This window comes from Bombina bombina, chromosome 7 (genome assembly GCF_027579735.1).
Source record: "Bombina bombina isolate aBomBom1 chromosome 7, aBomBom1.pri, whole genome shotgun sequence".
NCBI lineage: Eukaryota > Metazoa > Chordata > Amphibia > Anura > Bombinatoridae > Bombina > Bombina bombina.
The window spans coordinates 95,117,982-95,133,551 of NC_069505.1; the positions used below are offsets into that span (position 1 = coordinate 95,117,982).

General features: G+C 37.9%; 1 protein-coding gene across 1 annotated transcript in view; it reads left to right on the forward strand.

The window, feature by feature from the left end:
* The window catches only part of LOC128636253 (malignant fibrous histiocytoma-amplified sequence 1 homolog), a 354,012-nt gene that overhangs the window by 210,719 nt on the left and 127,723 nt on the right, over nucleotides 1-15,570 (forward strand). The window contains exon 9 of the mRNA XM_053689290.1: nucleotides 14,956-15,124. Coding sequence (XP_053545265.1) covers nucleotides 14,956-15,124 — 169 coding nt within the window. The remainder of the gene's footprint in view (nucleotides 1-14,955; nucleotides 15,125-15,570) is intronic.

Consider the following 15,570-nt stretch of genomic DNA (forward strand, 5'->3'; position numbering starts at 1 on the left):
ATTATAAAAGAACGCTTGATGACTTACTTTCTGAGGCTAATAGATTGGGTATTCTCAACGACAAAGAACATCGATATCTAAGTGTGAAACATCCAAAAATCCCAGTCCTTTACCACTTGCCCAAAATTCACAAAAGTTTGGTCAACCCCCCGGGAAGGCCCATAGTATCGGGCATAGGATCGATGTCGAGTAATCTATCAGAATACATAGACAAGAAGCTACAACCATATGTCAGAAATTTAACATCATATCTGAGAGATTCCACTGAGGTACTAAATCTATTAAGAGACTTAGAATGGGATGACAGCTATATTATGATTACTAGTGATGCCACATCATTATACACTTCGATTCCACATGAGAAAGGACTTGAAACTATTAGCCACTTCTTAAATAAAGATGAAAATATGCCAGAATTACAGAGGAGGTTCATACTGGATGGGATAGACTATATCCTTCAACACAATTATTTCCATTGTGACAATAAATTCTATCGTCAAGTTTGTGGTACGGCCATGGGGACCAGGTTCGCGCCCAGCTATGCCAATCTGTATATGGGCAGATGGGAATCCATCTTCTGGGAGTCATGCCCAGCGGGCGTGGACCTGGTCTTATACAAAAGATATATAGATGACCTTCTAATTATTTGGAAGGGGAGTGAGGAGGATTTGAGACACACATTGGACGTAATGAACTTGAATCAGTCCAATCTTAGATTTACCAGCTCCATCAGTAAAGATCACATTGTCTATCTAGATCTAGACATTAGAGTTACCAATGGGAAGATTGAAACATCCACACATTTTAAGGAAGTAGACTCCAACAATTATGTTCATCATACAAGTTGCCACCATAAGAAATGGATATCGAACATCCCAAAAGGGCAACTACTAAGAATTAGGAAGAACTGTTCGAGTGAAGAAATGTGGGGTAAACAATCGAAAATACTGAAAACTAGATTTTTGGAAAGGGGATACAGTGAATCCCTCATAGACAGGACCATCACAGAAGTAAGTAACACAAAAAGAGACTCCCTTCTAACGTATAAAATGAAAACAGATAGAGATAAACCTGAAGGTCTCAAAATCCCTTTCATCACCCAATATGGAGAAAGGAAAAAAACAATTGAGGATATAATCAAGAGACATTGGCACCTACTCAAAAATGATGACATTTTGGGCGAGCATTTAACAGAACGACCCAATTTCATCTATAGGAAGGCCAATAATTTAAAATCGATTCTGGCTCCAAGTATACCCAAACAGAAGAAAGATAAGAACCCTTCAGATATCTTGGGTAAGAAACTACATGGTTTTTATCCATGCTACTTCTGTAAAGCATGTAAACATGGAAAGAAAACGAATGTAATAAAATCAAAAGTTTCCAATGAAATATTCCACATCAAACAAACAATAAGATGTACTGATCAGAACATAGTTTACTTGGTCGAATGTGGGTGTGGCCTGCAATATGTAGGCCAGACCTCTAGAAAACTAAAAGACCGAATTCGAGAACATTTGTTACAGATCAAATGGAAGAAGGTTGATTTACCAATTTACAAACACTTCAAAGAAGTACATGGTGGAAGCGACAAAAGCTTCAAATATATGGGTATATGCAAAATAAATAAAGATTGGAGAGGAGGAGACATGGAATCGAAATTACTAAAAACAGAATCCAAATGGATTTTTAATTTAGACTGTATTCATCCAAAAGGTCTAAATGCTAATTTTGAGATTGTCCATCTGTTTTAAATAAAAGCTCCAGTATTGTATTTTATTTTTATCCCTAAAGTGTCTAATATTAACATCATTATAGCCTATCTATCAAGTCATATGCACATTGAAATCAGTGTGCACAATCCCTTAGAAACACATTTTAATTATCTGGTCTAGTCGATCTGACCAAACATTTGATCGCCTAAAGCCCTTTGAGAGATCACACCTCTATATAAGTCAATGTGATTTTAAAGTTTTAAGATTTGATATATATATTTAGTTGATTGGTCGAGCTGACCCAAGCATTTTAAGATACATCATCCCCTGACAAGTCTATGTGATTTTATAATTTTATAGTTTTATAATTTTATATATAATTTTATATATAATTTTGTATATATTTTTATAGAAATATCTAATACAACGATTTTATTAGTGGTTATCAGATCATGTGTGAGAACACGTTTTAAAAATATTGCTTCAAAATATTGCTTTATGTATATGTCAAATATTGTAATAGTGAAATTGTATAATCAATCCTTATGTTAGGTCCTGGATATATTAGCCCCAACTAGATGATGAAAATTTAGAATCCACGTCTAAACGTAACACCAATTAAAATAGTTAAAATCCACACTTAGGTGTTATAGTGGGTCATTTTATGGCCAAGTTTGCCTAATTATCACGGAAAATTAGTTTTCCAAAATGTATTAAGCCCATTACGAATTTGCCCATTTCCAAAATGGCTCCGGGAAACCGGAAGTACATCAAACCGGAAGTATCACAAGCTTCAACATCCGGTCCACTATGGGAAGTGCGTGTTTTTCGGCGGGATTCAATCCGCCAACATCCGCTCAATTTGGCGCAATTTTTTCAAACAAACGCCCACACATAAGAGTATATAAGGTCAGTATTAATGTAGCCTCCATATGTCTTGAAAAAGGCCCGATACGAGGGCCGAAACGCGTAGACGATACTTTACACCAGAGTTGGGGAGGCTCATTATATCCAGGACCAGGATTTGAATGGTAAGACTATTTTCAATAGTCCATACCCGTTAGCGCTGTTTGTTTAGTGCACTTTTTCTATTTCTTTCAGGTATTTTTCTTAACATAGGAATAGGACTTTGGACTTCACTTTACATTGAGGATTTCTCTCACCGGATTTTTACTAGATTTTTAAGGATTTCCCAAAGACTCTTAAGGACACTATTGTTATATCATCATTTTAAGCTATTTAAAGCTGTGGGAACACACCTTTAGGAGTTTGTGGACTAGTTTTGGCCAAACTATACACACTCTCTGTTTATTTGTCGTTTTATATTTTAACAGTTTGTCCTAATTACATAGTTTGTGGTAGTTAATATAGCTTATGGTAATTGTTTACTGTTTTTAAGACAATAATGCAATAACGGACCATTGAGTCCATCACCCAGATTCAATCAGGAGATTTGAGGTAATAGCTGGTACCAGTTTAGTTTTAAAAACCCCATTGGTAGGATTTCACATTTAATTTTGTTAATATATATATTATTTTTCTCATTATTTTTGATATTAATATTATTATATTTTTTGTAAGACAACATCCACTACTTATTTTTATTGTGTGTCATATTCCACAAATCCATAATATGGTTTATTTGACAGTTTAAGGAACCCAACACATTGTATCCTTTTTTCCTTTGATTTTTCACACGATTTAAATGTTGCAAAATTTATATGCACTGTTGACCTATTAGTGGGTTTCGTATCACTTTATTAGTGATCTTATCATTCCGATAAGAACCATTGAGTTATCATTATATCATTTATTGAACACTAGGTTTATTTGCACGTGTATTTGATAAACAAAACTAAGTACTTACTAGAAGGTTTTTAAGAGGACTCACGTAAACTGGGACATTAGATATTGGTTATCCAGTTTAACTAACCGGATTAGAATCAATCAGTTATTTGTTGTATTTTAAATCATTTACTGCATTGTATTTTAAACTTCGCTATATGTATTTTGTGTTTTTATTGTATTTTGTGTTTTTATGATTCAGGAGATCAGAATTATATTGGATTTATATATTAAATATTTGGTTGACTTTGGAACATAGAAATTATTGGAGACTATTTTGACTTTCTATTTTTTATTTCCTGTGGTATATCTAAGCTATTGGCGCTCCTATATATCCTAATCCATTGTTCCGTTTCTAGACCTATTAGGGGGTCTTCTTTATAGTGAGCAGATATCAGTTCTGGGCGCTGGTTACTTTTCCTTTCCAAGCCTTAATGGCTTAAAACCAGACTCTCAACTATGTAATTTTCCGTTGGAGTTTTGCCATGGATCCCCCTCCGGCATGCCACAGTCCAGGTGTTAGTCCCCTTGAAACAACTTTTCCATCACTATTGTGGCCAGAAAGAGTCCCTGTGGGTTTTAAAGTTCGCCTGCCTATTGAAGTCAATGGCGGTTCGCCCGGTTTGCCGGTTTGCGAACAGTTGCGGAAGTCCGAGTGCGCCGTTCGCGAACCGAAATTTTTAGGTTCGCGACATCACTACTCCTGCTATGCGCATCTCCAATGTTTTTCATGTCTACCTCTTGAAACCATTGGTTTGTAATCGATTTACCACTGTGTTGCCTCGTCCCCATCCTATCTTTGTTGACAACCATGAGGAGTATGAGGTCAGCAACATTATTTACTCTCGTATGTCCAGGGGCCGTGTACATTATTTGGTTCACTAGAGAGACTACGGTCCGGAGGAGCGTTCTTGGGTTCCCTCCTCTGATGTTCATGCTCCCGCCCTCCTCCATGCCTTCCATGCCCGTTTCCCCAATAAGCCTTTTGTCCTCCCGCGGGGGAGGGGTCATTGAGGGGAGGGTACTGTCAGGGTTTTTTTCCTGTTGTGTTTGCCATGTGCTGCTGGCAGCCATTTTACTCACCTCTCTTCCTGACTATGGTGCATTGTGGGGGATGCTGCTAATTTCCTGCACTTCCTTTTATGGCCAGACTGGTGTGCATCATCCATGTGAGACAGGATGCAGTCTCAGAATTGTGATGTCATCACTTATTATTTAAAGGGCCTCTGTTCAGTATGCTTTGCCTTTGCGTTGTCTCAGACCTGTTTGTGAGAGTTCCTGTGTATTACCTGGCTGCCTGACGTCCTTCCTGGTTCCTAATCCCTGGCTTGTTCCTGACTCTGCTGTTTTCCTTGTTCCTGATTCTGGCTCGTCTGACTATTTGCTTTGGCTCCTGACTCGGCTCGTCTGACTACCAGCTCTGGTTTTGACTCCTGGCTTGTTATTTGACTTGTGGACTTTTTATTATTTTTTGCTATTATTAAAGGTGTGATTATTTTCGTCTCAGTCTGATTCCTGGCACCCTGACATCTTGTCAGAATAGCTGTACCGCACACTTTTTTGGCCGTCACGCAACGTCAATACCGCACTTTTAAAAAAGTCCTTTTTCAATGGGAATTCCATAACGCTGGTATTACGAGTTTTGCGGGGAAGCCAAAAAGTGAGCGGTACAGCCTATACCGACAAGATCCGTACCGCCATCTAAAGTAAGTAGTTATGAGTTTTACGCTACAAAGCTGTAACATAAAACTCATAACTAAAGTGTTAAAAAGTACACTAACACCCATAAACTACCTATTAACCCCTAAACCGAGGCCCTCCCGCATCGCAAACACTAAAATAAAATTATTAACCCCTAATCTGCCGCTCCGGACATCGCCACCACTTAAAAAATGTATTAACCCCTATTCCACCGCTCCCCGACATCGTTGCCACTATAATAAAATTATTAACCATTAAACTGCCGCTCTGCCACATCAAAAACACTATTTAAATATAATTAACCCCTAATCTGCCATCCACCCACTCTGCCGCTATAATAAACCTATTAACCCCTAACCCTAACACCCCCTAACTTTAATATAATTAAAATAATTCTAAATAAAACGTACTATTAATAACTAAATATTTCCTATTTAAAACTAAATACTTACCTGTAAAATAAACCCTAAGCTAGCTACAATATAACTAATAGTTATATTGTAGCTATCTTAGGTTTTATTTTTATTTCACAGGTAAGTTTGTATTTATTTTAACTAGGTAGACTAGTTAGTAAATAGTTATTAACTATTTACTAGCTACCTATTTAAAATAAATACAAATTTACCTGTAAAATATAACCTAACCTGCCTCACACTAAAAACATTACAATAAATTTAAATAAATTAAATTAACAAAATACATTTATCTAAATTACAAAAAAATAAACACTAAATTACACAAAATAAAAAAGAAATTATCAAAAATAAAAACAAATTACTCCTAATCTAATAGCCCTATCAAAATAAAAAAGCCCACCCAAAATAAAAAAAAAACCCTAGCCTACACTAAACTGCCAATATCCCTTAAAAGGGCCTTTTGCAGGGCATTGCCCCAAAGAAATCGGCTCTTTTACCTGTAAAAGAAAATACAAACAACCCCCAACAGTAAAACCCACCACCCACACAACCAAACCCCCAAATAAAACCTTTTACATTGCCCAAAACCCTAAGCTAAAAATAAAACCCACTCAATAAACCCTTAAAAAAACCTAACACTAACCCCCGACAATCCACTTACAGTTTTTGAAGACCGGACATCCATCCTCATCCAGGCGGCAGAAGTAATCATCGAAGCCGGCAGAAGTCTTCATCCAGACGGGCTGTTCCAATAGGATTTTTACCCCTTAATTCCTATTGGCTGATAGAATTCTATCAACCAATCGGAATGTAAGGGACGCCATCTTGGATGACGTCATTTAAAGGGAAACTTCATTCTTCAGCAGCCATCGGAAGAAGAGGATGCTCCGCGCCGGATGTCTTGAAGATGAACCCGCTCCACGCCGGATGGATGAAGATAGAAGATGCCGGATGGATGAAGACTTCTGTCCACTTGGATGAAGCTTCTGCCGGCTTCGATGAGGACTTCTGCCGCCTGGATGAGAATGGATGTCCGGTCAAAAACTGTAAGTGGATCGTTGGGGGTTAGTGTTAGTTTTTTTAAGGGTTTATTGGGTGGGTATCATTTTTAGCTTAGGGTTTTGGGCAATGTAAAAGAGCTAAATGCCCTTTTAAGGGCAATGCCCATCCAAATGCCCTTTTCAGGGCAATTGGGAGCTTAGGTTTATTTAGATAGGGTTTTATTTGGGGGGTTGGTTGGTTGGGTGGTGGGTTTTACTGTTGGGAGGTGTTTGTATTTTTTTTTACAGGTAAAAGAGCTGATTTCTTTGGGGCAATGCCCCGCAAAAGGCCCTTTTAAGGGCTATTGGCAGTTTAGTGTAGGCTAGGTTTTTTTTATTGTAGCTAGCTTAGGGTTTATTTTACAGGTAAGTATTAAGTTTTAAAGTGAAAGTAAATCCTAGCATTTTACAAATGCTAATATTAACTATTGAAACAAATAAAGGGCACTTTCATACATATAGTATAAGATAATTCATGTAGAAAGCTCCTTTATTTGATTCAATGCTACAGCAGAGCACGGCTAAAAAAATAATTTGCTAAGAGGTGACGTTTTCACCTCTTAGCCCATGGCCGTGCGGTAAATCCGGCTACCATGGGCACCAAGCCGGATTTACTGCATGGCTATTGGCTAAGAGGTGAAAACGTCACCTCTTAGCCCAAAATTTTTCTAGCCGTGGGCTGCCGACGCAGATAAAAATGACGATCGATTGAATCAAATAAAGGAGCTTTCTACATGAAGTATCTTATACTTCATGAATGAAAGTGCCCTTTATTTGTTTCAATAGTAAATCCTAGCGTTTGTAAAACGCTAGGATTTACTTTCACTTTAAATAGTAATTATTTAGTTATTAATATTGTTTTATTTAGAATTATTTTAATTATATTAAAGTTAGGGGGTGTTAGGGTTACGTTAGGGTTAGGGTTACATTAGGGGTTAATATATTTATTTAGTGTTAGTGATGCGGGAGGCCAGAGGTTTAGGGGTTAATAACTTTAGTATAGTATTGGGGCGGCAGATTAGGGGTTAATACATTTATGTAGGTGGCAGCGACGTTGGGGGCAGCAGATTAGGGGTTAATAAATTTATGTAGGTGGCAGCGACGTTGGGGGCGGCAGATTAGGGGTTAATAAATTTATGTAGGTGGCGGTGGCATTGGTGCGGCAGATCAGGGGTTAATAAATTTATGTAGTTGGGGCGGCAGATTAGGGGTTAATAAATTTATGTAGGTGGCTGCGATGTTGGGGACGGCAGATTAGGGGTTAATAAATTTATGTAGGTGGCGGCGGCGTTGGGGGCGGCAGATTAGGGGTTAATAAGTGTAATGTAGGTGTTGGCGATGTCGGGGGCGGCAGATTAGGGGTGTTTAGACTCGGGGTTTATGTTAGGGTGTTAGGTTTAAATATATATATTTTTTTCCCCCATAGACATCAATGGGGCTGCATTATGGAGCTTTACGCTCCGCGATTGCAGGTATTAGCCTTTTTTTAGCCGGCTCTCCCCATTGATGTCTATGGGGAAATTGTGCATGAGCATGTCAAAACACAGCTTGTATTTGGGTGAGGTATGGAGCTCAGCGCAACCATATCGCCCGCACAAGCCGTTTTTTTGCAAACCTGTAATAGCAGCGCTATGAAAGGTGAGCGGTGAAAATAACTTGCAAGTTATTAGCGAGCCAGCGATAACGCAAAACTCGTAATCTGGCTGAATGTTATTAACTCTTCTACAAATAAAAATATTTGAACATTACATCCCCCCCATTACACCTCCTTAATGACAGCGACCTCCCTAGCCTAACAAAGTAAGACATAACAGGTTATATGAAAAAGGACATTAAATTGAACAAATCTAGCACTGACAGTGCCATGATAAATATATGACTATCATTTTTCAGCTGTTATGAAGAACCTATACAGGGACTGAAAATATGTGAAAATTGACTTTTCTCTTGGCGGTTCACAATACACTTATGTAAATAATTAACAGAGTATCTTTGTAACCTTTCAATGGTTTGTAATATTCTTTATTGTGCTTCATTAGGACTGTCTGCTTAAAAAATCCAAAAGTAGTACTTGTCCCATGGTGTTGCTGTATTTACATGTAATTAAAATGTATGTAATTGAAAATCCACTGCAAGGACCTTAGTCTATTGGTATTTATGTTCCTGCCTCCAAGGGTATAACTGCAATTCCTTTAAATGAAACTTAAACTACATTGGTATCATGGGAGTACCTGGCCCAGCAGCTTACAGACTAGTGATATACAGAGTCCTTGTCCCAAGAGATGTGTAATTAAGGATGTAATTGTGACCCTTTAAAGGGAGCGCACACTCTAGTTGTATAATGGGATTCTCATCACTAAGAAGCTTTACATTTAGGATTACAAAGATACAGTGTACAGTGAAAGTTAATTTAAGCAATTTATTTAGGGTTAATGTAAAGTTTCTTAATGTCAGATAATATTTAGTGATAACGTTATAAGCTCAGTGTAACTATTTCCTATTATTAGTGTTAGATCATTCAAGTTTATTGTCTCATATATGGTTTGTATATGACATGTCAATAAGTAATGCAATGTTTAGTAGTTTAGAAAAATGTGAAACTACAGAGCCAAACTAATATATTAATAGTAAGATGTAAGTGATTATGTTATGTTTTATGGGATAGTGTAGTAAAAGTGTGAGAAGTGATGCACACGTGTAATTACATATCATGTTGCAAGCAGCTTACACGCTAGTGTGATGATGAAATACTTTGCTCAAAGAGCTTACAATCTAGTTACTTAGATTAGTTAAATAATAGGTGCAGTGAGCACATAACATAGTGTTTGTCTATATTGGCTCTTGCTGTCACCGCAGTATTTCAGCCTTGGCTATAAGGCTTGTCAGATGTGCATCAGTCTGAGCTGAATCTATTTCAGGTAACCGGGTTTCATCCCATGCCAGCACATTAAATAGTCCCTTGTAGACTAATAATGTTATAGTATTCCTTGTTCCTGGGTTCTACAGTTCTCAGATAAAATTGTAAACCAGCTGCAAGGTGCTTATAACCTAGTGGTTATTGGTGTTCCTACCCCATGGCTTTGCATTGAGGATATAAGTGCAAACATATTAATCATATCATTGTATACTCTTCACCAAGATCCTTAACATTATTACATTAAACAGATGTGTGCAGTGAGAGTTGATTTAAGCTATTCTTTTGATTTAGTATTAGTTTATTAAAGTCATAGCAGTATAAGTGTAATTATGCTTTATTGTAGGTGTTATGATTCAAGTTCTGGTGTCACAGAGATGATTTGTACATTTGATATCAATAAGCCTTGAAAAGTACAGAAAGCTTTAAACATGCAGAACCAAATTAAAGTGAAGGTTAATTTTACTCTATCTGAAGACATAAATGCATCCATTTTTAATATAAGAAGCTGATCGCTAGGTTTATTTTTCAATTTTTAATGAATATCATGATTATATTTATATTATTATATTCCTACCGTTTCCGTGTATGCTCCTCCCCACCTATATTTCCAGACTGTCAATGCTGTGACGTATAGAGCGGTCCCACCCGCTCTATACGTATCTCCCAAGTGCGTGCACAACCTTCGTTTATACTGCGCATGCACAAATCGTCGATTTCGTCAACTTCTGCGCATGCGATAGTTTAAAATTTCCTGCACCAATGCGCCTGCGTAAATTCATACATACGTAGTAGAGCGATGGTCTTCTCACTCCATAAGCAGACACTGATACGTCATGTGGGTAGTCCTACTGAGATCGATTACACTAAGAGTCTAAGATGGAGAATATCAATATAACACATGCGCAGTTTAAAAGGGAGGCGGGTGACGTGGATCGATGGCCACCTAACGCTCAGAATTTCAATTGGATGTTAGGAGAACGTGATCAGGAGTTAAAAAAAAAAATAGAAAATGGGTTGAATCGGATAAGCTATAAATACTTATATATATTACGACGATAACTTCTTACATCGATAATTGTGTAAGAAATGATGAATGAAACTCATACTATTTTTGGTCAAAGAATATAATTCAGGATCGAGAAACAGGTAACTTAACCTTCACTTTAAAGCTAAAGCTTTGTATGAAATGGGAAAGTACAGGAAAAGCATGATAGAATTATGAGAAATAATCTGACCTCACTGCACATGTCTGTAGGCTCTTGGAGCAGGATCTGTATTTAAAATCTAGTGTGGTAATGCAATGTCTTGCTCATAGAGTTTACAAACGTGTTAATCTCAGAAAAGGAGGGTTGCTGGGTGCAGTTGTTCTACTGAAAACCAATAGCAAACAGGATTTTATTTTGTTAAACAAATGTTTACACTTGGCTGATATGTTATTCTATAACAGAAATGTCTTGTAATTACAAGGTGTTTACTGTCCCTTTAAGTTCTAACAAAACTCCCATTATAAATCTTGATTTTCCAGTGCTTATATGTTGAGGATAGATTATTAAAATGACTTTGGTCTGGTAATATCTACAGAGCTATGGCTGAGCCTCAGGATCATGTCATGTGATTACCTCTGGGGTTACCAGCCATACTAAATAGCATATGTAATTGTGCAGTGTAGCTAAGAAACTACAAGTGCTAGGTCTGTCATTATTTAAAAATAGATTCTCAACATTAAGAAGCCTTTGAGGCATATGCTGTCGGCATTTATCATTGCACAAGCATTTCTTGTGAAATGCTTATGCAATGCCGCCCCCTGCAGATTCACGGCCAATCGGCCGCTAGCAAGGGGTGTCAATCAACCCGATTGTATGAGATCAGGTTAAGGAGCAGTGGTCTTAAGCTTATAGCAGCATTCAGGGGTTGGTAAATCAGCCCCTTTAGGGCTAAATCAATTTTTATATTAATTATAGTTGATCTGAACCATACAAATAGGGTCACAAGGTGTCCAGTATTTTAGCAGGTGGTCCAGTAAAAAAATCTGTACAAAAATACTGGACACTTAAAAATCCAGTAATTTTTAAGACCCCTGTCAGGTAAATGTAAAGGACATTCTAGGCCTTTATGCAATAGAAATATGGCTCAAAAAGAAGTTACACTGCAGTTATATAGAAGGAGCCGATATAGGCTGACTACTAATAGGGGGCGCTATAAATAATGTGAACAGGGCTGCTGGGCAGGAGTAATTAACAACAAGTGTGTGTACAAACAAATAGAGATGGGCATATGATAACACAAAGATATATACATATAAAGACAGATATACTTACCTAAGGGATTCATTTGCAACAGAAAATAATGTAAATGCAAAAGGTAAGTCTCTGAATAGGAGTGTCCCACTTGCAGCAAACAACCACACAGGTTGTTGAGGGACAAATCTTTGACTCTGAAGTGTAGGAGATTTTCTATTATATGTGTTACAGGCAACCATGGGGGTGTTTAATCATTGCTGGGTGTGTACTTCTGGCAACTAAGGGGGTCACATCACTACTACGTGCATGTGTTACTGGCAACCAAGGGGTGAAAAATATATGTGGTGGGTTCAATGGTGGCGCCTAAGGTTGAACGTTTGTAGGGACATTGTGTGAAGCCAGCTATGTCCCATGTCCAGTCACCTATAGGTCGTCCGGTAACCCTACTCCCATACAGCTCTCTAACCCTCTCCCCTCCCACAAGTAGCAGCCATCTTAGGTAATGGAAGCTGTTTGCCAGTACCCAGTTTATATGCATTTTTAATTTTATAATTTTTTATTTATAATTTTTGTTTTTGTAGTGTAGGGTCTCCCTCAACCTTCCCTTCCCTATAGTGTTATGTAGGGTCCCTCCCTCCTTCAAAACGTATTTTCTGTACTGCCCCTCCTTCCCCTGGGCTGCCCACCTGCCTTCCGCCTTCCCTCCCATACCTCCTGCCTGTTAGAGACACTGTCACTGTCTGTAATGATAGAGCAATCTGGCTTCATATGGTAATGGATAACTGATCGTGTTTCATTACCATATAAAGGTGGATGTTGGAAGCCCACAAACAACTGCTTGGCCTTCCAGAATGTCAGACGTAGATCTATGTTATGCGGCACACTGGGCTTTGTACCACATAACGTAGATCTATGTCCGTGTGGGTTAATAGGTTAATATATGGAATCTGTGAGAGGTTTCTTTGCTTCAGTGTACCCTTCACCATTTTTTTTATGATTGTTTATTAGGGGCCTATTGTCTACATGGGGCCTATACGCCAGAAGGCTTTTAGGTCCTATAGTTTACTATTTGTGTTCATGCTTATTATGATACTCCTGTATTTGATCATTACGATAAATTGAGGTCTACTCTATTTTGATCACATATTTGGAGAGTGTCAGGTACTTTATCTATCCTTGTATGATGTTAATATACAATTAAGAACTCATATTAAACTTACACCAATTCCGGTTAAAGTATTTTTGAGGGGAATTCTATCTCTAACCACAGTGCATTGTTAATGCCTGCTTAATTCTATATTGAGAAAAAAAAACAAATTATTTGCCCAGGCTCTACAAACCTGCAAACAAAAATGTTAATATTTAAATAACTCTCACTTTAAACTGTTAGATTATTTCTAAAGAAATTTGTACGGTTATCAGATTTCTGAAACACAATAATACCCTAGGCCTGTTTTGGGTTTCAGGAATCATTAACAGATTTTAAAAAAATACAAACGTATTAGCTTTGGCTCCTATTATGCTTAGGGTGATTCATGCAGATCTGGTAGGATTCATAGTGACAGAAAGGCTCTTGATGGCTTACCTCTTTAGGAACATATTAACCCTTTGAGTGCTAAGCAATTTCCCACCTGGGTGCTAAGCTGGATTTGAGGGTTTTTATCTTTTTAATTTTTTTAAATATATATTTCTTTACTTTTTTATTGTTTTTGTTCAGATCCCCAATACTTATACTGTTAGAAAGGTTAGGCGGTTACCTTTCCAATGGTGGGTCTTGGGAGTCTGTAGCTGCTTAGATGCCTGAGGTACAGGCTTCTAAGCAGTATGCCCCCATTTCCCTAAACTGTCCATTGTAATTTTTAAATAAAGTTGCACAGTGACGTAACTGCACAAAACGTGAAGCCCCGGCGATGCCTGTCACTATACAGGCCAGATTGCCGGGGTGGGAGTCAGTGGCAGCCTCCAGATTGCTTTCAAGGTAGGTGAGTGCTAGCGACAACTTTGAGCCGTCGTCAGCACCTGACTGGGACAATTTGCGATGGCTCAAAGCCATCGTTAGCACTCAAAGGGTTAAAAGCCATGGCATTCCAGCAACCTCACTATCCTTAGATGTTTAAAAAGTTTCCTGCCATTTAAGAAATAGTTATGAGGTTTCATTCACATGAGCTAGTCATTATGATACAGGACATAAATGTTTTTTGTCCCCGTTATTATATTTGTCTTGTACCAAGGGCATCTTGGGTTGCTCCAAATGCTACTAAATAACTCTCTTTGCAGAAGATGTTCTTCTAAAACTAACCCAAACAATATTTTTTTTTCCAAACCAGTTTTCTTTGCATTCTCAAGGTTACAAAGTAAATTTTATCAATCTGAAACTCTCTCTACTAACCTACATCTGCTCTTAACAAAATTCCTTAAGACCCAAGTTATCTACTGGTGAGGAAATACATGCTAGGATATTAGCTGGGGTTAATCACAGACCAAAGTATAAAATCCAATGTTCCTACTGACAGAAATTTTACAATTTTATGAGTAACTGTTGGTGCTCAAAACTTTTGTCTGCAAGACTCCTCCATGATTCTTACCCTAGTACTTACTTCACTTCCTGTTCTTGGCTGTAAATGCATCTCTGTTCTTCACTTCCTTCCTACTAAGTATTTCTTCTCTATCTCGAGTATTCACACATTTTCTATTCACTGCTACACCTAGCTAAAATAATACATATTATCATTACTTTTAATATAAGGAGAATATTTGAAACAGGGGCAGAACTAGCTTTGGTGCAGTTGAACCCGGGTTCAAGTGCTCGGGGGGCCTTTAGCAGCCAGTCTATACATATGTGTGTGCTATCTATCTATTATCTATCTATCTATCTATCTATCTATCTATCTATCTATCTATCTATCTACAGAGCAGCATATATAACTATTGTAAATATGTTACTAGGACCATCTGTTGAGTAGGTCCGCTACAGATTAGAAACATTTTGTACGCAACCTATTTATGAACTAGCACAGCTATCTGCTTTTTCCATGAGTTTAAACCACTATATATTTGTCTTATCTTATTTGTTTCAAACAGATTTCAGACCCCTGTGGGACTTCATATTGGCTATTCTGTCTATTGTTGTGAAGCTGTACGAAGAGTGGCCTGGTCTTCATACCTACATCCGGACACCTTGTAGGACAGTGGGCTGCCCTGATGAGTTTGAATGGCCGGATATGGAGGGTTCATGTTCAGTGTATGACATGTGAGTACTGGTATCATTCTTATCTATTAAAAGTTCTCTATTTTTACTATACTAAGGGTTATATTTATTAAGCTGCATAAGAAACTTTTTTCGGCTATGTGGAGCAGGTTTGCATAAGCAAGCCTGTTGCCACATATTTAAGAAGCAAGAACCTCTTCTTTTTCCTCTCCGCCACCTCTGTGGCAAAAACAATTACCCTGACACTTGCTCATTCAGGGTGATTGACATTACCTCCTCTAGCGCACTTTGTTGTATCGGAGCATGGGGCGGCATTGCACAAGAAACTTCTTGTGCAATATTAAATTTCGCCCTGTAATGCAACATCTCAAGTGGCGATTACAGGAGGATAGGTTCGCTACTTAGGAACCTGTCCACCTGCAGGGATAGTAAATCTACCCCTATGAATACAACAGTAATTTTCATGCAGGTTTTTGTGATACACTAGG